This window comes from Spermophilus citellus (assembly GCF_964194105.1).
Source record: "Spermophilus citellus genome assembly, chromosome: 15".
Lineage (NCBI taxonomy): Eukaryota > Metazoa > Chordata > Mammalia > Rodentia > Sciuridae > Spermophilus > Spermophilus citellus.
In genome coordinates, this window is record NC_138195.1 from 89,589,594 (window position 1) to 89,612,387 (window position 22,794).

The 22,794-nt window shown below is 39.4% G+C and overlaps 1 protein-coding gene across 2 annotated transcripts in view; it reads left to right on the plus strand.

Annotated features, from left to right (window-relative positions):
- BUB3 (BUB3 mitotic checkpoint protein) overlaps positions 1-22,794 on the plus strand; it is a 165,442-nt gene that overhangs the window by 20,973 nt on the left and 121,675 nt on the right. Inside the window, exons 8-9 of one of the 2 annotated variants that reach the window (XM_081268003.1) lie at positions 7,188-7,204; positions 12,082-12,224. In XM_081268003.1, coding sequence (XP_081124129.1) covers positions 7,188-7,204; positions 12,082-12,209 — 145 coding nt within the window. In that variant the 3' untranslated portion in view covers positions 12,210-12,224. Of the gene's footprint in view, positions 1-7,187; positions 7,205-12,081; positions 12,225-22,794 lie in introns of those variants that run through there. The other variant, XM_081268002.1, reaches the window with a different exon arrangement.

Consider the following 22,794-nt stretch of genomic DNA (forward strand, 5'->3'; position numbering starts at 1 on the left):
TGGGCTCAGCTCTGGTTACCTGAACATAGGATTTCAAAAGACTGTCTGGGGGTACCCCTGGATGTTAAATATGCATAGTAATAAGATGGCTATTTGAATGGTATCTAGATTTTCCAATTTTTGAAGAGAGGATGACAGGGAAATATTCTGGGCTTGTTTTCTTTCTTTTTTTTTTTTGGTGCCAGCGATAGAACCACCCTGGCCCTTACGCATGCTTGGCCGGTGCTCTATTACTGAACTATATGCCCACCTTTGAGCTTGTTCTTGAAGCAATTTTTTTTTAAACCCTGAAATAAGACTTTATTAAAAAAAAATTGAGCAGTGATGACAGATTTGGGCTGGTTTTCAGCAGGCGTGTTGCTTGGGGGATCATGTTTGAAGACCTTGGGTTACCTTCTGACCACATTTCAGTCATGGCTCTAATCACATCCTCAGCCATTTGAATTATTTAGCATCTTTTTGAAATTACATTTTTTATTCTAATTATATGACAAAGATATATACCATGAAATATTTATCAGGTAATTATGATTAAAATGTGCAGTCTCCCCAAAGATGTGAATAATCACTTTTGAGTATTCTATATTTAATTAAAGAGTGTGGTGAGCTGCTAGGTCAACTTGAGTAAGCCATGAACTATGTTTCCCAGCATCCTCTTCCCTCTCTGGTTCCAGGTTAGAGTTTCCAAAGAGAGAACTGGGAAGGCCAAAGAAAAGTAGTGGCTTTTACTCTTGGATTTCTTTGCGGTCAGGTGCAGTGATGGTTGCAGAGGTACCTTCTGGATTCCCATATGTCCTTACTCTCTTCTCCACCCTGATGCCCAATGGGAGCCCATCACAACCAGATGCTTGTGGAGACCACAGGATGTTGGCTACACAGAGGTGTCTCACCAGCTCTCCTTTGCAGTTCTTTTGGTGGTTGGCCATTACTGCTGATTCTCCTTGCAGACCTTCACTTCCCTTCCTGCGTCCCCCATGGCTGTATAAGTTCAGATTCTTGAAATAAAGCCCTGATCTGTGACCATGGTATCACTCCCCTCTGAGCCCTGACACAAGAGTAGGAGAATTAAGAGTCAACCTGAGTCTTTTTTTCAAAAGGACTTCCATTCTTTCAGAGCCTTTTGCTTTCAAATTTATGAAAAGCAAGTGCTTATTTAGAGATGGATGAAGGTGTTAAACCTTTCTGGTTTTGGTCTCTAGGACATAATGAAGTATTTTTTTTCCTGTGAAGATGGCCTTTTTGACTTCTAAAGCTAGTTTTGTTCTAATCCAGACACATTTAGATTTGTGAAGCTTCCAAGTCAATACTGACCACATGTCTATTTCTGTTGTTTATTTCTTTCACCCTTTAATATGAATGATCTTTAGGCTTTTAGGGCCAGTGGTGGGGATTTTTTTTATTAGAGGTCTAAGTTTTATCTAGATCAATACAGCAGATCCAATTTGTTGACCCCTCACTCAAGAAAAATGCCTTAATGTGCCAAGCTTAGTGGCCAAGAAACTGGTCCTTTTGTGGGTCACTTTTCTTTTTTCTTTTCTTTTCTTTCTTTCTTTTTTTTTTTTTTAAAGAGAGAGTGAGAGAGAAAGAGAGAATTTTTAATATTTATTTTTTAGTTCTTGGCAGACACAACATCTTTGTTGGTATGTGGTGCTGAGGATCGAACCCGGGCCGCACACATGCCAGGCAAGCGCGCTACCGCTTGAGCCACATCCCCAGCCCCTCACTTTTGTTTTTCTTTTTCTTTTCTTTCTTTTTTTTTATTGGTTGTTCACCACATTACAAAGCTCTTGACATATCATATTTCATACATTAGATCGAAGTGGGTTATGAACCCCCAATTTTGCCCCAAATGCAGATTGCAGAATCACGTCGGTTACACATCCACAATTTTACATAATGCCCTATTAGTAACTGTTGTATTCTGCTACCTTTCCTATCCCCTACTATCCCCCCTCCCCTCCCCTCCCATCTTCTCTCTCTACCCCATCTACTGTAATTCATTTCTCTCCTTGTTTATTTTCCCATTCCCCTCACAACCTCTTATATGTAATTTTGTATAGCAATGAGGGTCTCCCTTCATTTCCATGCAATTTCCCTTTTCTCTCCCTTTCCCTCCCATCTCATGTCTCTGTTTAATGTTACTCTTTTCTTCCTACTCTTCCTCCCTGCTCTGTTCATAGTTGCTCTCATTATATCAAAGAAGACATTTGGTATTTGTTTTTTAGGGATTGGCTAGCTTCACTAAGCATAATCTGCTCTAGTGCCATCCATTTCCCTGCAAATTCTATGATTTTGTCATTTTTTATTGCTGCATAGTACTCCATTGTGTATAGATGCCACATTTTTTTAATCCATTCATCTATTGAAGGGCATCTGGGTTGGTTCCACAGTCTAGCTATTGTGAATTGTGCTGCTATGAACATCGATGTGGCAGTATCCCTGTAGCATGCTCTTTTAAGGTCTTCAGGGAATAGTCTGAGAAGGGCAATAGCAGGGTCAAATGGTGGTTCCATTCCCATCTTTCCCAGGAATCTCCAAACTGCTTTCCAAATTGGCCGCACCAATTTGCAGTCCCACCAGCAATGTACAAGTGTACCCTTTTCTCCACATCCTCGCCAGCACTTGTTGTTGTTTGACTTCATAGTGGCTGCCAGTCTTACTGGAGTGAGATGGTATCTTAGGGTGGTTTTGATTTGCATTTCTCTGACTGCTAGAGATGGTGAGCATTTTTTCATGTACTTGTTGATTGATTGTATATCCTCCTCTGAGAAGTGTCTGTTCAGGTCCTTGGCCCATTTGTTGATTGGGTTATTTGTTATCTTATTGTCTAATTTTTTGAGTTCTTTGTATACTCTGGATATTAGGGCTCTATCTGAAGTGTGAGGAGTAAAAATTTGTTCCCAGGATGTAGGCTCCCTATTTACCTCTCTTATTGTTTCTCTTGCTGAGAAAAAACTTTTAAGTTTAATTAAGTCCCATTTGTTGATTCTAGTTGTTAACTCTTATGCTATGGGTGTCCTATTAAGGAATTTGGAGCCCGACCCCACAATCTGTAGATCGGAGCCAACTTTTTCTTCTATCAGACGCAGAGTCTCTGATTTGATATCAAGCTCCTTGATCCATTTTGAGTTAACTTTTGTGCATGGCGAGAGAAAGGGATTCAGTTTCATTTTGTTGCATATGGATTTCCAGTTTTCCCAGCACCATCTGTTGAAGATGCTATCCTTCCTCCATTGCATGCTTTTAGCCTCTTTATCAAATATAAGATAGTTGTAACTTTGTGGATTAGTCTCTGTGTCCTCTATTCTATACCATTGGTCCACCCGCCTGTTTTGGTACCAGTACCATGCTGTTTTTGTCACTATTGCTCTGTAATATAGTTTGAAATCTGGTATCGCTATACCGCCTAATTCACACTTCCTGCTTAGAATTGCTTTTGCTATTCTGGGTCTTTTATTTTTCCATATGAATTTCATGATTGCTTTCTCTATTTCTACAAGAAATGCCGTTGGGATTTTGATTGGCATTGCATTAAACCTATAGAGAACTTTTGGTAATATCGCCATTTTGATGATGTTAGTTCTGCCTATCCATGAACAGGGTATATTTTTCCATCTTCTAAGATCTTCTTCTACTTCTCCCTTTAGGGTTCTGTAGTTTTCATTGTATAAATCTTTCACCTCTTTTGTTAGGTTGATTCCCAAGTATTTTATTTTTTTTGAGGAAATTGTGAATGGAGTGTTTTTCCTCATTTCCGTTTCAGAAGTTTTGTCGCTGATATACAGAAATGCCTTTGATTTATGCGTGTTGATTTTATATCCTGCCACTTTGCTGAATTCATTTATTAGTTCTAGTAGTTTCTTTGTAGACCCTTTTGGGTCTTCTAGGTATAGAATCATGTCATCTGCAAATAGTGATAATTTAAGTTCTTCTTTTCCAATTTTTATGCCTTTAATTTCTTTCGTCTAATTGCTCTGGCCAGTGTTTCGAGAACTATATTGAATAGAAGTGGAGAGAGAGGGCATCCCTGTCTTGTTCCGGATTTTAGAGGGAATGCCTTCAACTTTTCTCCATTCAGAATGATGCTAGCCTGAGGCTTAGCATAGATAGCTTTTACAATGTCAAGGTAAGTTCCTGTTATCCCTAGTTTTTCTAATGTTTTGAACATAAAGGGATGCTGTACTTTGTCAAATGCTTTCTCTGCATCTATCGAGATGATCATATGGTTCTTATCTTTAAGTCTATTGATGTGGTGAATAACATTTATTGATTTCCGTATGTTGAACCATCCTTGCATCCCAGGGATGAATCCTACTTGATCATGGTGCACAATTTTTTTGATGTGTTTTTGTATTCGATTCGCCAGAATTTTATTGAGGATTCACTTTTGTTTTTCAACAGATTCATTCATTCATTAATTTGTCCATTCATCTGTCTTCTGAGCCTAACCTTCAACATAGCATTAAGTTTGGGAGGGTGGACTGTATAGTAGACCTGCCAATTTGAATGTAGTTACTATAAGTCACTAAGTATGGGATTTGGGGTTATTACTTTTGAGTCTCAGTCTTTAAGTGCTGATACAAACAAGGCCTATTTTGTTGTATTATAAAGATTAGATAACAGTCATAAAGTGATTAGCACAGTGTGTGTATATTATCACTGCACAACTGCTATTATTATTCAAAGACAGGTCACATGTAATCTTTGTCTTAAAGTTTATTGGGATGGGACAGGCATTTAAGTCAGCAAAGTGACTTGAGGCTGTAGGAATGAGAGACATTAATTTGTCATTTAGAAATAAGCCTGCTTTCCCTGACCTAAAGAGGATATGAATGAGCAAACACACACATTAGAGCAAGTCCCAAAGTTACCCAAAGTAATGAAGCCAGAATTAGAAGGCAGATAGGCAAGGGCCAATCCAGAGGATGGAGGAATTGAAATGTTAATTCCTTTACAACCCATTCTTCACCCTTATCAAGATAACCTGTCCCTGCTCCAACCTGTAGCTAAGGTAACCTGTCTACAGAAAGTTTAAATTATGTCCCCTTCCTGCCCAGATCACTCCACCTTGGCCCCTCCAGCCCATCTTCTCACCTTTGGGCCATCCCATCGTAGCAGCTCCTAGTCCTAATCACCATATGCAGGAAGGAGAAAGATAGGGGCAAGAGGAGAACAAAGGAAGCCTAGGACATATAAAAAGGTAGAACACCCTCACTTATGGGGATACCAGGATACCAGATATGGCCCCCTTCTGCCTCCTGGGAGAAGTCTATGTTACCCCTTTTTAAATAAACCCTGCTTTATATGCCTGCCTCGGTGTGCTTCTCTACTGTAATACCATAACATATGGGGAGTAGAACTGGTGGTGTCAGTAATTTCCACTTACCCCATATATTATTTCTTTTTGAGTCATCACATTTTTGTAATTCCTTCTTCCCCTTTATATATGTAGTCATTTTTCTCTTAAACCTTAAAAGATATTAGAGGTATAGTGGGTGAACATTATGTGGATACATATAAAGTTTAAACATACTACATAATCATTGTTGTTATCTCCCAACATATCTCATAGCATATCGTTTGCATAGGGGCTTTTTCAGTCCTGTGCCAAAACCTTTCCTTGAGAAGATACCCATAGCCACAGAAGTACACCCATGACACTTTCCCACCCTCAACACCTCTCCATATTTAAGTGAGATGGATACTTGACTCAAGGATATCTGATTTCCTGGGCTGAGGATGTGGCTCAAGTGGTAGCGCGCTCGTCTGGCATGCGTGTGGCCCGGGTTCGATCCTCAGCACCACATACCAACAAAGATGTTGTGCCCGCTGAGAACTAAAAAATAAATATTGAAATTCTCCCTCTCTCTACCTCTCTCTCTTTTTCCCGGTTGAATTGAAGATAGTGAACTTGGGCTTTGGGTTTCAAGAAAGATGAGCTGGATCAATTGGAATTCACTTCTGGGGTACTAATTGAGACTGAGTCCATTGGGTGTGGTCTCTATAGCTAGATGGAGGGTTCTGTAGAGTTGGGAGCAAGAGGTGTCAGTACTGATGCACATGCAATCAAATGAGTAAGTAGAGAGGGGATAGAGGTGTGCATCGAGGAGCAGAGACCATGGGACGTCTGAGAAATGGGGATCTTCTGTTGAATTTGGCTTCGGGATATGATTTGCAATGACATCTAAGCTGTGTCTTCTATTGCATTTCCTACATACCCCAACTTTGTTGGGGTCTCTGGGGTGCAGTTCTGTAGGCTGGAAATTACTGATACCATTGGCATTTTTTTTTTCTGTAGGCATTTTTTTTTCTGTTCTGAATTGTATTTAGTAATTGTTCACCAGATATATGCTATCTCATTAAAAACTAGCAGCTTTATTTTTGGTGTTAAAAACCCCACTCGATTATCTTTTTAGTGTGTAAGGATGTTCAGTCTTGTGCCTTCAGCACTTGATGTGTGCAATAGTCCCAAGGGGACCCAACTGGGGGAGGTATGCTTTCCATGATCTGCGTTAGGAGAAGAGTTTTGTCAGAAACTGGGAATCAACAAGTTCATTTGAGAACTGCAGTGTAGCTGATGAAGATTTCCCCTTTGAGCATGAATTGAAGTTCAAGGAAGAAAATTGGCATAGCAGAAAAACATCTTGAAATCAGATGACCTTTGGAATGGAAAATTCTAAACCAGACAAACTGTGGCTCAGTTCCTGGCTTTGCCAGTGTCTACCTGTATGATCCTGGGCAAGTTTTCTGTGTCCTAGGCTACAGCTGCCTCATGAGTTAAACAAAATTAAAAAGGATTAAGTGAAAATGTATGTAACATGTCTCATCTAGTTAGAGCTAAATACATGCTAAATAGTTATATATCTATAATAAAAATATATGTGTGTGTGTATGTGTATATATATAAACATATATAAAATATTGGCTATTATATATTCATTTGAAGGTAGTTTTTGATAAAGCCAAAAACAAATGTAAGTTTCTATTTTTCCTCTTGGGCTATAGGACACTCTCAGGACAATCATTAAATCTAATATTCTCTTCCTAATTTCCTAATCTGAAAGGAGTTTTATTTCAGGTAGTACATTGTATGACTGTATTCCCCCTAACTCCTATCCTAATCCCAGGATCTTTCTCTCTCTCTCTCTCTCTCTGTTTTTGTTTTGTGTGCTGGGGATTGAATCCAGGGCCTTGTGCATCCAAGGTAAGCACTCTACCAACTGAGTTATAGCCCCAGCGCCCATCCTAGTCTCTTCAGTAAAGTCTGAACTGCTAAATTGGGAATGGACAACCTACCTCTGAGGATGCCTGCTGTGCTGTTTGGTGGAACAGAGTCCCTCTGGCCACAGTGAGATGACACCTTACACCCATTAGCATGGCTATTATTAAAAATCCAAAAAGTAACAAGTGCTAGTGAGGATATGGAGAATGCAGTCCTGTACATTGTTGGTAGAAATTAAAATGGTGCAGGGCTGGGGATGTGGCTCAAGCGGTAGTGCACTCGCCTGGCATGCGTGCGGCCCAGGTTCGATCCTCAGCACCACATACAAACAAAAGATGTTGTGTCCGCCGAAAACTAAAAAATAAATATTAAAAATTCTCCCTCTCTCTCTCAAAAAAAAAAATGGTGGAGTCTCTATGGAAAACAGTATGGTGGTTCCTCAAAAAATTAAGAATTACCATGTGATTCAGAATTTCCACCCCTAGGCATACACTTAAAATAATTGAAAACAGGGATTTAAAGAAATACTTGTTATGGTTTGGACATGAGGTGTCCCCTGAAAGCTCATGTGCTAGACATGCATGAATGTTCAGAAGTGAATGGTTAAATTATGAGAGCTATAACAATCAGTGGATTAGTCCATTTGGTAGATTAATTGAAAGGACTGTCTACAGGGTGGGTCAGGAGTGGCTGAAGGAAGTAACAGGTCACTGGTGGCACGCCTTTAGGTCTTCTATCTTGTCCCTGGTGCCTCGCTCTTTCTCTGTCTTCTGGCTGCCATGAGCTGAGCGGCTTTCCTCTGCATGCCCTTCTGCCGTGATGCTCTGCCTTGCCTCAGGCCAGAGCTATGGAGCCAGCCAACCATGGACTCGGTCTCTGAAACTGAACCCAAACTAGACTCTTCCTTCTCTTCTTTTTTCTTGTCAGATATTGGTCACAGTGATGAAAAGCTGACTCACATTGTTGTTTTTTTTTGGTGTGGGTACCAGGGATTGAATTCAGGGACATTCAACCACAGAGCCACATCCCCAGTCCTATTTTGTATTTTATTTAGAGACAGGGTCTCACGGAGTTGCTTAGTGCCTCACTATTGCTGCGGCTGGCTTTGAACTCATGGTCCTCCTATCTCAGCTTCCTGAGCCTCTGGGATTAGAGGCCTGCGCTACCGTGCCTGGCTCTGACTGACATTCTTGCACAGCTATAGTCATAGTAGCATTATTCTTAATACTCAAAAGGAAACAGCCCAAGTGTCCAACAACAGAAGAATGAACAAACAAAATGTGGTATACACATGTAGTGAAATATTCAGCCTTACAAGGAAATTCTGACACATGATACAACATAGATGAACCTTGAGGATATTATGCTAATAGAATAAGGCAGATGCAGAAAGACAGTACTGCATTCCACTATGTGAGGTATCTAGAGTAATCAGATTCCTAGAAACAAGGTAGAATGGTGGATGCCAGATGATAAAGAGGGGTAATTGTATGTAATAGGTCCAGGGTTTCAGTTTGGGAAGATGGAAAAGTTCTAGGGATGGACAATAGTAATGGTTGTACAGCTATATGAATTTACTTAATGCCTCTAAGCTGGCATTAAAAATAGTTAAAGTAGTAAATTTTATGTTTTTTAACACACCTGACTTAGCATAGTGTTCAGTATCCTTTCTGAATAATCACTGGCTGCTAAAAAGTGAAAGTCCCTTTGGGATGTATATTATTTAATCTGGAGATGGTGTCTTCGTAACTAGGGATTGTCTGATTTCACTGAATCCATCTGAATTTGCCCAGTATGACTTCTAGAAATACAGAGGAGACTGGCACAATGGTGCATACTCAAATGATACTGAGACGGGATCATTTGAACCCTGGGAGTTTGAGAAGACATGGAATTAAAAAAAAAATGGAAGAGAAAATGAAAACATTCTTTCTAATCCTTGATGGATTTGCATTTGAAATTTTCTTGAGGCTGGCAGGAGTGTAACTACTTAAACTGGAGCTTGGGGTAGGGAGAAAAATGGGTCCTGGGGAGTAAAGTGTGTCCTGCCCTTCCAGGTCTGTGATAAAGCTCCTCATCTCAGTGCCGTTACTGCACATGCTGTAATTTTTGTGTCTTGAATGGACCTTGTCCACTTTTAATATCAAGTTAATGTTCACCTTGCAAAAATTATATCGTTTTTTCTTTTTCTCTAGTCTGAAACAATTTAAAACAAGCATTATGTTCCTTGAACATGTGGTAACGCATGCATGTGAATCATGTTACATTTTAAGTGTTAGGGATAGTAGGAAGACTGGGTGAGCAATTCAGTTTTTTCAGAGTTCTTTCTTGAATCTTTTTGGTAATTGAAATATATTTTGACAAACTACTCATTGCATGTAGATTTTCACATTTTTTATTTATAAGAAAAATGTATTTATTTTATTGTCCCTAATATTGATTGTTTGATTTTTTTATTGTTCAGTCTTGCTGCATGCAGGATTGTCTCTTTTATTAATCACCTTGCCAAAGAACATTTTTTTTTGTTTGTTTTGGTTTGGTTTTGGTGATCTTCTCTGCTGATGTTTTTCTGTTTCATTGGTTTCTGCTTTTCACCTTCTTTAGGTTTATCCTTTAGTTTTTATGGCTTTTTTTTTTTTTTTTTTTTTTGGCAGTACTAGGGATTGAACCCATGGTTGCTTGCTCTACCCCTGAGCTACACATCCCCAGCCTTTTTTTTTTTTTTTTTTTTTTTTTTTTTTTAAGATGATCTCATTAAGATGCCCAGGCTGATGCTGAACTTGCAATCTTCCTGCCTTAGCCTCCCTAGTCTCTGGTATTACTGGCGTGTACCACCACACCCAGACTTTTATACCTTTTTTAAAAAAATATTTATTATTTAGTTGTAGTTGGATATAATACCTTTATTGTATTTATTTATTGTTATGTGGTGCTGAGGATCCAACCCAGGGCCTCGCACGTGCTGGGCGAGCATTCTACCGCTGAGCCACAACCCCAGCCCCTTATACGTCCTTGAGTTGAGCACAAAGCTCATTAATTTTCAAATTGTATCATTTTAAAGTAAATTTATATAAAACTAACATTCCTTGAGACATCTCATAAGTTTGATGTGAAGTATTTCTTAATTGGTTCCACAAGCTTTATAATTTCTTTTGAGATTTTGTCTTCTACCCATGAATTAGTGAAAAGGATATTCTTAAGTTTCTAAACGTGGGTTTTAAAAAACATTGTTCATTTGTAACTTAATGGCAGTGTAGTCAGAATGGTCTGAATGATACCAGTTTCTTTGTGTGTGTGATTTAAGTTTTTCATTAACTTATATGCATCAGCAAAGTTTTATTTATGTTAGGTATAAAGCTCAAGTTTTATATTCATTAGATTTGTTATTTATTTTTGTTCTAATTAAATTTCCAACTATACTATCAATTTTCTGATATTAAGCTCTCATTATGTTGATTTGTCAGTTTCTACTTGTAATTCTTTTTTTTTAAGTTGTAGATGGACACATCACATCAATTTATTTATTTGTTTATTTGTCTGTCTGTTTGCTTATTTATTTATTTTGGTGGTGCTGAGGATGGAACCCAGTTCCTCACATGTGTAAGACAAGTACTCTACCACTGAGCTACAACCCCAGTTCCTCTGCTTGCAATTCTGTTTTTGACTTATATATTCTTTTTGCTTTTACACTTTTATGTATTTTTATGAATTAATTGTTTTGAGACTATATTAGGTGTGTTTAAGGGCTCCCCCAACATTGGGAATTGAACCCAGGGGTCTTTAACCACCAAGCTATATCCTCAACCCTTTTATTTTCAATTTTTTTTTTAAAGAGAGAGAGAGAATTTTTTTTTAATATTTGTTTTTTAGTTTTCGGCAGACACAACATCTTTCTTTGTATGTGGTGCTGAGGATCGAACCCGGGCCGCACGCATGCCAGGCGAGCGCTCTACCGCTTGAGCCACATCCCCAGCCCTTATTTTCAATTTTGAGACAGGGTTGTTTAGGGCCTCACAAAGTTGCTGAGGCTGGATTTGAACCTGCGATCCTCCTACCTCAGCCTCCTGAGTTGTTGGGACTGCAGACTAGGCTAAGTGTCCAGTTTTGATTATTGTGTCTTCTAGATGGATACAATAATTTTTCCTTTGATTATTACAAAGTATGCCTCTTTATCTCCATTAATATATTTTGCTTTTAAGTATTCTTATCTGATATAATATTCTGTTTTTGTTAGTCTTTAAGTATTCTTATCTGATATAATGTTATTCTAGTTTTGTTAGCATTTGCATATGATATATAGTTCTATCCAATTATTTTCAGCCTTTCTTTTGGGTTTTAGGTATGTCCACTTTAAGTATCATATCTAGATTAAAAAATGTAAGGGCAGTCTAATACTTTGTCTTTAAATAGATGACTTTAATTAATTAATTTACATTTTTTGTGAATAGTGATGCATATAGATTTTACTTATTCAGTTCTTGTATTTTATTTATTTTTATTTACAATGTGTTATTTTCTGTTTTCTCCTCTGCTTTCTATTGGATTGGTAGTTTTCACATACCTTTCCTTTTCCCCTCTTCACTTCGGGTTTGAAAGCTATAGATTCATAGTGAAACTGGAGTTTATTCATTAGTGTTGGGGTCTAAATTATCTTCAGGCCTCTGCAGCTGAGAAAGTCTGTTTTAGTATTAGCAGCTAATCAAGGCAGGAGATGCCTGTCAGCATCAATCCAAGAGTTACAGCCGGAAAAGCCGATTCTTTTTCCACTACTGCTGAGTGATAAGTTTCTGCTCTTAATGGTGAGTTGTGCCCTCCAGTGTTAGAGCATACCCAGCAACTCACTGTCAACTTCTTTCCAGATTCTTGTCTTGCAAATTTGAAGAATGAAATTCATGAACAATGGAAGCCAGTAGTGAATGGAGGATTTTTTTCAAGTGGAAAGAAAATAGACAGAACTTTCTTGCAAGTTGGGGAGGGGACCCGATAGCAAGTTGCTGCTTGAATGTGCTACTCTAGGGGTTTATATAGCTCTTGGGTCTGTGCTACTGGTTCAAATTTATGCTAACTGGCTCTGCAGTCTTCATTCAGGTCTGATCCCACTTCTGTTTTCTCCATGCTCATTGGGTCTGTACTGGCCTGCAGAGGGGTGACAGGTTAACATGCCCTGGTTTGTCTGCACCCTGGGTTGCCATGTCTTGGTTGTGTGCCAGGGCAGCAGGCTCAGCAGGACTTCAGCCTGTGCTTGCCACCATTGCTCCAGCCTGCACAGGCTTGGATTCACTCTTTATCCTTAATGTGTTGTTCTTTATGATTAAATACTTTTGTATCAAACCTTATAGTTACTCAGTATTTCTAGCTTCCTCCCAACAACAATCATTTCTCACATGTTACCTGCTTATTGAATACTCCTCCTGCTATCTTATAGCTGTTATTTATTGTTTTAGTTTTCTCCAATTTTCAAATATTAGAGTTAATTATTTTTATGGTTTAGCAGTAATTACATGGGTGAGCAGTATTTGGGTTCATTTTTTTCTTGTTGAAATATATCTTTTATTAGTTTTTTTTTTAAGTAAGAACCACAAAATGTCTTTGTATTCCATATAATGTCTGTTTCACTTATACTTTTTTTGGTATGTGTGTGTGGTGCTGGGAATTGAACCAAGAGCCTCATGCATGCCAAGAAAGCTCTCTACCACTGAGCCACATTCCCATCCCCTCACTTGTACTTTTGCAGGATAGTTTAGCTGGATATAAAATGTTAGATTGGTAGTGCTCTGTACACCTTTTTATTTGTTTTTCCATTTTTTGTTGGTTCATTATAATTATGCATAATAGTGTGATTCATGGTTACATATTTGTACATACACATAATAAAGAATATAAGTCAATATTAGTCCCCAGTATTTCCCCTTTCCCTTTCATGCTCCTTCTCCCTGGTTCTTTACTCCACTGGTCTCCCTTTTATTTTCATGAGATCCGCCACCACCCACACCTTTTTTTTTTCTTCACTTTTTTATTTTCCTCTGTAGTTTCTATGTATGACTCTTGACTTTCTGAGTTTGACTTATTTTGCTTAACACAAATGCTTCCAAGTTCCATCTATTTTTTTTGAACATGACATAATTTCATTCTTTATGGCTGAATAAAATTCTTTTGTGTGTATGTGCCCATATTTTCCTTATCCATTCATACATTGATAAGACACCTAGGCTGGTTCCATAAATTTGTGTATTGTGAATTGTGCAGCTATAAACATGGGTATTTGCATACATTTTTAGCTGTGCTTCCTGATGAGAAGTCTTCTGTGAGCCTAATTATTGTTTCTTTAGAGACAAATTCTTTTCCCTCTGTGTGTTAGTCAGGGCTCTCCAGGGAAACAGAACCACTAAGGGGTGTGTGTTTGTGTGTGTAGCGGGGTGGGGGGGTAGAGGGAGGGAGAAAGAATTTTGTTTTATGAAACTAGCTCATACAACATGAAGGCTTGATGACTCTAAAATTAGATAGGAAGGCTGGCAGGCTGGAGACTCAGCAGAGTTGCATTTAAGACCAAGCAAAGGTGGTCTGCTGGTGAAGCAGGTAGAGCCAGTGTTATGGGGGAAGTCTGTTGGCAGAATTTCTTCTTGCTTGGAAGCTGTCAGGCCTTTGTTCTGGTCTGTTCTTTAACTGATGGGATGAAACCTACCCACTTTATGGAAAGCAGTCTCCTTTACTCAGAGGCCACCAATTGAAATGGAAATCTTATTTTAAAACACATTCATGGGAAGATCAGAATAATCTTGACCTAATGTCTGGATACCCTAGCCACATTGATAAAATTAATCATTACACTCTGGGAGCTATTGAACTTAGGGCTAGGGAGGTCTTTTATATTCTGCAGTGTCACTGTGATTTGTCTAGTTGTGGATTTATTTTTATGTATCCCTGCTTGGTTCTCGAAATGTAGTACAGTTCTTTATTTAGCTCTTGAAGATTTTCATTATATATATTTCTGAGTATTGTTTCTTCCCCACCAGTTGTTCTGGTTCTCCTGCTTGATGAATGTTGGAACCTTATATATCTCCTCTGTTAATTACTCTTTCGTATTTTAATTTTGTTTTCTCTTCATGCTGTGTTCTGGGTGAGTTCCTTAGAACTGTCTTATAATTACTGATTCTCTATTTGTGACTAGACCACAATTTATTTCACTTACTAATTTTATTTCATTTCTAGGATTTCTGTTTTATTTCTTATCTACTTTTTTATGTTTTCTTTTGAAACATCATTTTGGCAATTTTTTTAAATGAATTGAATTGTGCCTCCTTAACCTCTTTAAACATTTTAAACATAAAGTCTTTGGTAGGTGTATCTATAAATTTATTTTTTAAATTTTGTTTATTTTTAATTTTAACTGACACTTAGTGATTGTACATATAAGGTACAGTGTGATGCTTTGATAGAGGTATGTGTGAATAGTGATCAGATCAGATGCCACAGTCTGGCTGGGCACATTTCAGGAGCTACTTGTCAGAAGAAACGAACTTTATTTTTAGAACCACACAGGCCAAACAAAACAGCTCCTCAGGAAAAACCCTCAGAGCTCAACTGCCACCACTGGCTTCCCACAAGCCTCTCTCCCCAACCCCAGCCTCTCCACTGGGTCGCATGGGCGGAGCCAAAGAAGCCCCCCAATGAGCATCACCGCAGAGGAGCCAATCAGCTAGATGTTGCTGGGGCCGCTGTGAGCCAATCATCAGCTGGCAGTCTGAAAGGTTGCTGGCAGCTGGAAGTTTGCTGGGGCCCCTTCGGCTGTGGCTCCCAACAATCAGAGTATATAATGTATTTATCACCTCATTCATGCATCTGTCATTTCTTTGCCATGAGAATGTTCAAAATTCTTCCTTCTAGTTATTGGGAACTATAAATTTAATATGGAATAAATACATGTTTCAGTTTTTTGGGAGGAATACTGGGGATTGAACTAAGGGGCACTCAACCACTGAGCCACCTCCCTAGCCCTATTTTTTATTTTATTAGAGACAGGGTCTCACTGAGTTGCTTAGCTCCTTGCTAAATTGCAGAGGCTGGCTTTGAACTTGAGATCCTCCTGCTTCCACTTCCCGAGCCGCTGGGATTACAGGCATGCACCACTGTGTGGGTTTACATGTTTCAAATTTGGTTTTGATGCTTGACCTGTGATTTTGATCTTCGGGCTTTTTTTGAGTTGGAGGTTTTAAATTTTAGTCACTGTTGCTGTTGGGTTTTTTCTCTCTACTCTTTTCTTCCTGTCTTACAATTGCTGCTGCTTCCTGCTTCCTGCCCCCAGAGATCAGCTGCTCAACTCTACAGAATTGTTTATTTTTTGTTTTAGAGTCTGACTGTTATTTTTGTTTTCTTTCATAACTTAGCTGTCATTGCTATGGTGTTTGGAGCAGAGAATGATCAAAATGTGATCTTATTGTGTCAGCTTGATTAGCTAACTCATGTGATTGAAACTATTTTTTCTTTACTAATGGTACCAAATAGATGTTCTGACTGTAAATAATTGGGAAAATGTAAGGTGTGGTTCAAGCATTTATAGTCTTCTATTTACCTACATTGAGAATATAAACTTCAGATGGCAAAATGAACAAAGGGTTCAAAGTGTGTTTTTTTTTTTTTAATACAAATTTTAGGGCAGATAACTCTTCTCTCAGAGTTGTTCTATCATTATTGCCATTATGATCACCAGGTCAGGGTGAAAAGTCATTGGTCTTGACAGCTGTTGGCAGGATGACCTTGACTGGATCATTTCAAGTTTTGGTGTGAAATGGAGAAAACTAGTGTGAAAACACTTTGGAGCATTAGCAGTGCTATGCCACCCCGAGAGGCATTCCTGGTAATACTCTTGTTAATGCTCAGCGGAGAAGGCAATGTTGTGAGACCCACGGAAAGCATTCTGAAAAAACAAAGCAATTTTTATGGTTCTGGGAATGAAACCCAGGGCTTCAGGAGGTGATTACCATGCTGGAATCCCAGCTCCAGGAGAGCCTTTCTGAAGCAGAAAGGCTCTGGGTTCCTCTTGTCAGTTGTATGATCTTCATGGGCAAATCAGTTAAGCTGACTCATTTGAGATGAACTCTAAACTATGCAGTAGCTATCCTACTGTGTGTCCTTTTTACTTTGTTTCATTTACCTGAGATAGGAGGTTGACTTCCCTTTTCCCCCTCATCTGGAAATTTCAGAAGTGCCAAGTTCTGGCTCAGACTTAATGAGTAGACCTTAAAAGTCCAGGCACTTTGCCTATCATCAACCCCAGAAGTGATTCCCATTCCAGAGCTTTCTCTCTATGAAGTTGTTTTTATTGCCTAGAAAAACTAACTGATTGCCTTTCATTACTTTTTTGATTTCTTGGGTATAGGACCCTAGATCTTGCAAGTGGTTCCCAGAGATATGATAAGGGCTCAGGGGGGCAGAGGAATAGATCTGGAATAGATCAGATTCAGCTACTTCTGTCTTCCCACACCCCCATCTCCGAGCATCTCAAGGGCAGGACTCTGTCATTTCCTCCTCTTACCATCCTTCATGTGTGCTGGACCAGGAAGGAGTATGTGGAGCATTTGAGGGTGTGGTAAGTAAGAATATCATCAGTACCTTGCTGGGAGCTCTGTTGCCTTTGACTGGTCTGAGCTTCCTCATTGCTAAAATGAGGGTTTGCAGTCGATAATGACTAACAGTCTGCAGCTGAGGAAATGGCACTTTTGTTGCTCCAGCTAGCTGTACCTGACCCAGGGAAGGTCCTGGTCCTTGTGTGAGATCGTGGGTGGGCAACTCCTTGGATCTCAGGGCAGGATACTCAGAATGATACTGTGGTTTCTTCCCTGTCTCTTGTTTCTTCTTTTTAAGATTTTTGTTTTTTAAATTAAATTTAAATTATAACTACACATAATAGTGGGACTCATTATGCCATATTTGTACATGAATATAATATAATTTGATCAGTCTCTCTGGTTTCTTCTTTAAAGTAACCTCTTTAGAACTTTCTTGGGTCATCTGTTAAGAAACTGACCAATTCCAATTCCTTTCTAAATTTCACTTGCTCTAAAGTCAAGAAATGAAGCCATGGGCATTTGTGTCCTTTCCTCTTCTAGTTCCCTGGGTGAAAGAATTAGTATTCTGGAAGATGAGATGCTTATATTAAATTCACTGCTTTTATGCTAATCTTGACAAATATTAAGAGCAAAAAGAAAAGAGGGAGGGGATCCCAAGCCTGGAAGCTTTTGAGTGGTTAGAAAATCACTGCATTAAGCCACAATAAACATCAATCTGCAGGTATGTTATAATTTTATTTTTTTAAGAGAACATCGAATGGCTGTAACTGCTTTTGTATTGGAGCAGGGAAGCTGTACCAGAACTTGAAAATCTTTCATCTTTTATCCTTAATACATACTCATAAGTACATCACAGGCTTGAGGAAGTACAATTAAGAAGGGGGCAATCCTTTTTTCAAGTCCTCAGGTTTAATTTTCCTGATTATGGTAGATTATGAGTCATTCTGAGTCTTGGTCTCCAAGAGAGACAGCGCCTTCTCTCCAGTCCCTTTCAACAGTTGTTTATGGCAGTTTCAGCCTCTTTCTGACTCTCGGAGGCTCTTTATTTTTAAAGCAAGGCAGACAAGGCCTAAAATTATTCCATTAAAGAGGGGCAATTTTTGTAATGGGACTTAGAGTGCTTTGCAGAAGTGCAGGCAAGTTTCTTCAATATCCTGAGCATTATTCGCTCATTTAGTTAAATGATGTTTCTAATTCTCTGGTAATTACATGTAATGAGGCACTTTTTCTCTTCTTGATGAGACTTTAGCTTAATATGAGATGGCGTATTTTTTTCTTTTTTTTTTTTCCCATGGGGATAATTACCCCTTCCCAGGAAAAGCAGGGTTTGTTGTGCAGAATATAGCAAATTATTTTATTTCCTGCCATCTTGACTGCCAGTAAATTATAAAATTAAGTTTCACTGGCGCATTAGCACCATTTTGGAAAAGGCTTGAGACTTTATTTTTTTCTTTTTCTTTCTTTTCTTCTTCTTCTTCTTCTTCTTTTTTTTTTTTTTTTTTAATTCATGTACTGCTGTCCTCTGGGACTATAGAGGCTATTATTCATAGAATAGACTTTTTCTGCCAATTCCCAGTATTCAGATGTATTGAAGCAGCAACATAGGTTTAATTTTTCTAGATGATTTCCAACATAGAATGTTCTTATAAGTGCTTTTGTGCTCAGGTAATTATCATCATAAAGTTAAGTATTATGTCCCTTCTTTGCTCTGGTCTTCTCTTACTCCTTCTTTGGATGTCAAATTACCTTTTATTTTTTTAATTTTTTTGTGCAATGCTTTAATTAGATGCAAAGCAACTAAATTTGAATCATATGAGGTGGTGACTCCAACTATTAAAAAGCAAGTTAATAACATCACTCTACTTAACTCTTCCTGTTGTTGAAAAGCAAATTTGAAGAGAGAAAAATATGGGAGAGTATCATTAATTAAATGTCACATTGACTTTTGGTCTCTTGGATTCAATTATTTTTACTGATTTTGAGGATGTGTGTGTGTGTGTGTTTGTGTGTGTACATGTATGTGCACATGTGTTTGCTTTTTTGCTTTTGTTTCTGCAGGAGAAACATTTCTGTGGAAGAAGTGACAGAGTGAGAGTGGAAGAGGGAAAGAGGACCTTGGACTGGGAGCTGAGGCTGGGGCTGAAGGTGGGCTCTGTTTGTCCTGCCTGGCTGTGTAGTTTGGATAAGAACGCCTCTCTGAGTCTCAGTTCCATCCTGTATAAAATGCATGAATTTGGGCATATGGTCTCCAGGATTTAGAAACCCCAAAGGTCTTCAAGTAGTGGAAGGAATTTATAGAGTCTTTTCAGAATGGCCTAGATTTGAAATTTGTGTGGATCCCACCAGCTCCACCATCCCTTGTAATGGTGCTATTTCCTGTGGGTTCAAGTATCTCCTTCCCTGGGTCGCCAATTGTTTCTGTCTGGTGTCTACTAAACTTTTTGGGACCCGTTTCAGGCATGAGTGACACTGCTGTTTCCCTTTGTGGAAATGTGTTCACATGGCTTCTGATGGATGTCCTAGTATTTTCCTCCCCTTGAGGGTGACCAAAGACTCTCCTTTTGTTGAGTTGCATGTTCAAAGTCACAGAAACAGTACTGGAAACGATACTGTCCCTTTCAGAAAAATAGAAAGAGCCTGTTTGATGTGGGCTAATTTCTCCATATCTGGGGAATTAGAATGTCTACCAAAATGATGAGTCTTCTCACTTGTGTAATTAGCTTGCAATAAAACCTCCCATCTGGAGTTTTTATTTTAAGAAACTATAGTTGGGGTGATTGTTGTAGAATAGTTATGTTGGCTACTTCACTCTTCCCCTGGATCATCATGGAGGCTCCTGACTGCTCCCTCCCCAGGCATAGCTTCAGGCACTGTCCCATGAAAATGGCAGCCCTTAAACATAGCTTCCTGGTATCCACCCTGACCTCCTGAGTTAGAACTGCAAGTCTGGGAGTGTGTTCCTTGCAGGCTCTTTGGATAACTCTGGTGTTCAGCCTGGGAACCTGTGAGGCACATGCTCCTGGACAGGCCAGTGCCTGTGTTTAACATGGCAAAATATCCCCCAATTGAATCAAGATGTGTGCTCTGTACTGGACTGAATAGTGCCCCTTCCCTGAAATTTCTGTCCACGCAGAATGTGACCTGATTTGTAAATAGGGCCTTTGCAGATACAAAATTAAGATGAGGTGGTACTGGATTAGGGTGAGCCCCAAATCTAGTTATCCATGTAACTGGTATTTTGATAATAGGAGGGAAATTGGGCACAGAGAGAGTCATAGTCAGAAGTTGGCCACATGAAGATAGAGGTAGGGATTATAGTGATGCTGCCACAGCCAAGGAAGGCCTGGGGCTGGGAGAAGCTGAGAGGCAAGAATGGATGGTTCTCTAGAGGCTGGGGGAGGTGGGGAGCATGGTCCTGCTGACGCCTTCATTCTGTTCATGGCCTCCAGAGCCATGTGAATATAAATTCTTGTTTGAAGCCCCTGGTTGTGCTGATGTGCTATAGCAGTGCTAGGAAACAAATCTAGGCTCTTAGCCATCTTCTATAATCCTGCATCCAGGCAGAAACTCTGGTGATGAGGCCTATTTTGTGAATAGTTTTTGATATACTTCTGGCATTTGTAAACATCTGTACAAATCTGAGAAAATAATTTTCTCCTCTGGGCAAAGTAGGTGTTGATCCAACTGTTGATGAAATACTGAGGCCTGTGTGGAAGTGGCTGAATCCCAGGCATTGTGTCTGCAGGGCCAAACACGAGCATCCCCAGGGAGGAAGCCAAGCACCCAGGTGTCTGTGGCTACCTAGAGGGATCCTCAGGACATCCAATGGACACATCTTGGGAAGTGAGGTCAGCAGAACAGGTTCTAGCTTTGGCTGCCTTCTTCCCTCCTGAATGCCCGCTCTTGCACAGGTCATAAGCTAGTGTGGCCCCCGTTTCTGCTACACCATAAAGTGGAACTTCTAACCATCCAGCTTATGAGTGAGCACCAAATGAAATCAAGAACGGTGGTTTAACTGCAGCAGGCTCTGTAGATCATTTTTGTTGCTATTCTTTCGATTTCAGTTTGGTGAGTTGATTACACCTGGCTTTGAAATGGACAGGAGAGGTAAAATCAGTGTTGCATCCCAGGTTACGACTCCAGAACCTTTATTGAAGGAGAAGGGATTTTTTATTTGTTAGGATGAAAAAATGGTAGAGGAGTCTATGTGACACTGAATTCAAGAAATGGAGCCACTGGCACTGTTGTGGGGACACCACTGTCAGATTCTGCAGTTTTCTCAGTTCTTGCTCCATTTAGTTCCTGTTCACTGCAGCAAGCCCCTGGTGCTGTCCTTGCTGGGCTTCACCAGTCTTCAGGTGGCTGAGGATGCAGACTGAGGGAGTAGGAAAAAGGAGAGGGTTGGAAAATTCCTCTTCACAGAGTAATAAACACTGATTTGAATATTCAGTCCTCAGGGTTATAAATAACTGTGAGTTTTCATTGACGTGTAAGCAGTGATACATTTTGTACAATAATTAGTTATTTGATTACTTTTGTTTTAGCCTGAAGTAGAGGACAATTGACAAATGTGAATACCTCTGAGACTGATGGGGCGCAGTAAACTAACTTTATTTATTACAAAATGCAATTTTATTAATATAAATTGACAGTAATTAATTTGCTAGTGTTGATGTTGTTAATAATTGCATGTAATTTATGAAATATTCATGCTAGAGTGGAATAAAGTAATGCATAGGTCCTCTGGCTTGTTAAAAAGTCATTTCAACAAATCCTTTCCAATTCAATGCATTCATATAACAGTGGTTTGAAATCCCACAAAATAACAAAAAATATTTTACTTATTTAGTGTTTCTTGATGACTTACAGGCATTTCTAGATATTCTGTACTTGGATTTCAGGGGACCATGAAACTCCTTGAAATTAACAGAAATATATATTTTTTGAGAGTCTCCCTTGAAAGATTAAGTTTCACTGCATTGTTTAATTTTATTTTCATTAAAGTACCAAAAGTAGTTATTTTATTCCCATTTCTCAGAAAAGAAAACCAAGGCTCAAAGAGGAGATTCTTTGTCTTAGTCATGGGTAAGTTAAACGTCAGGCAAGACTCTATCAGGCCTTCTGTAAATTCAGGACCCATAGTCAAATCTGATTTTGCTTTTATTTCTTTTTCCCCCCCTCTGAATGAAAGTATGGGCTGTTTCCCCCTGCTAATTCAGTTTGGCCCTCTTGTTCCTAGAAAAGAACTGTAATTAGAGGGAATCACAATTGAATTCACCTAATGCAATCAGTGATTGGGGGCCCTTGCTGGAGCCCTCTGTCCAGGCGCCTCTGCCTGGAGTCTTGTTCCAGAGGACCCCTCCCCATCATAGGGGCTGCAGGCTGAGGGCCAGAAGGGGTGTCAGAGGCAGCTGTAGTGTGCTGGAGCATGCTCTAAACCCCTTCCCAAGTCTTGACTCATTTTCTAACTCTCAGGGCTGACTTCAGGGTCAAGCAACCTGTTCCTGTGTTGAGAAGGGCTGCTTTTGGGTTGGAGCTCTATTGCTGCCATCTTGAAATTCTTAAAAAAGATTTGAGGGCTGGGGTTGTATCTCAGTGGTAGAGTGCTTGCGTAGCGTGTGTGAGGCACTGAGTTTGATTTTCAGCACTACATATAAATAAATAAAAATAAAGGTCCATTGACAACTAAAAATATATTTAAAAAAGGATGATTTGAACAAGGAACCCTGCACTTCATTTTGAACAGGCCCCACAAATTATGTAGCTGACTGTGTGCTCCCTCTAGAACTTTGAGACAGAATAGCTTGCCTCTTTGAGCCTCATTTCATCTGTGAAGTGGAGATAAGATATTTTCCTCTATCAGGTTCTGGAGGGGTTAAATGAAAGCTATGAATGGCGTGTTAATTTTGAAGCCCAGGGCCAAGGCCAGGGACTAAGATTCTTCCCAGAAAGAGGTCCACAGGGAGAGAGTTCAATCCAGGGTTCTTTCTCAGTTCTCTACTGAGC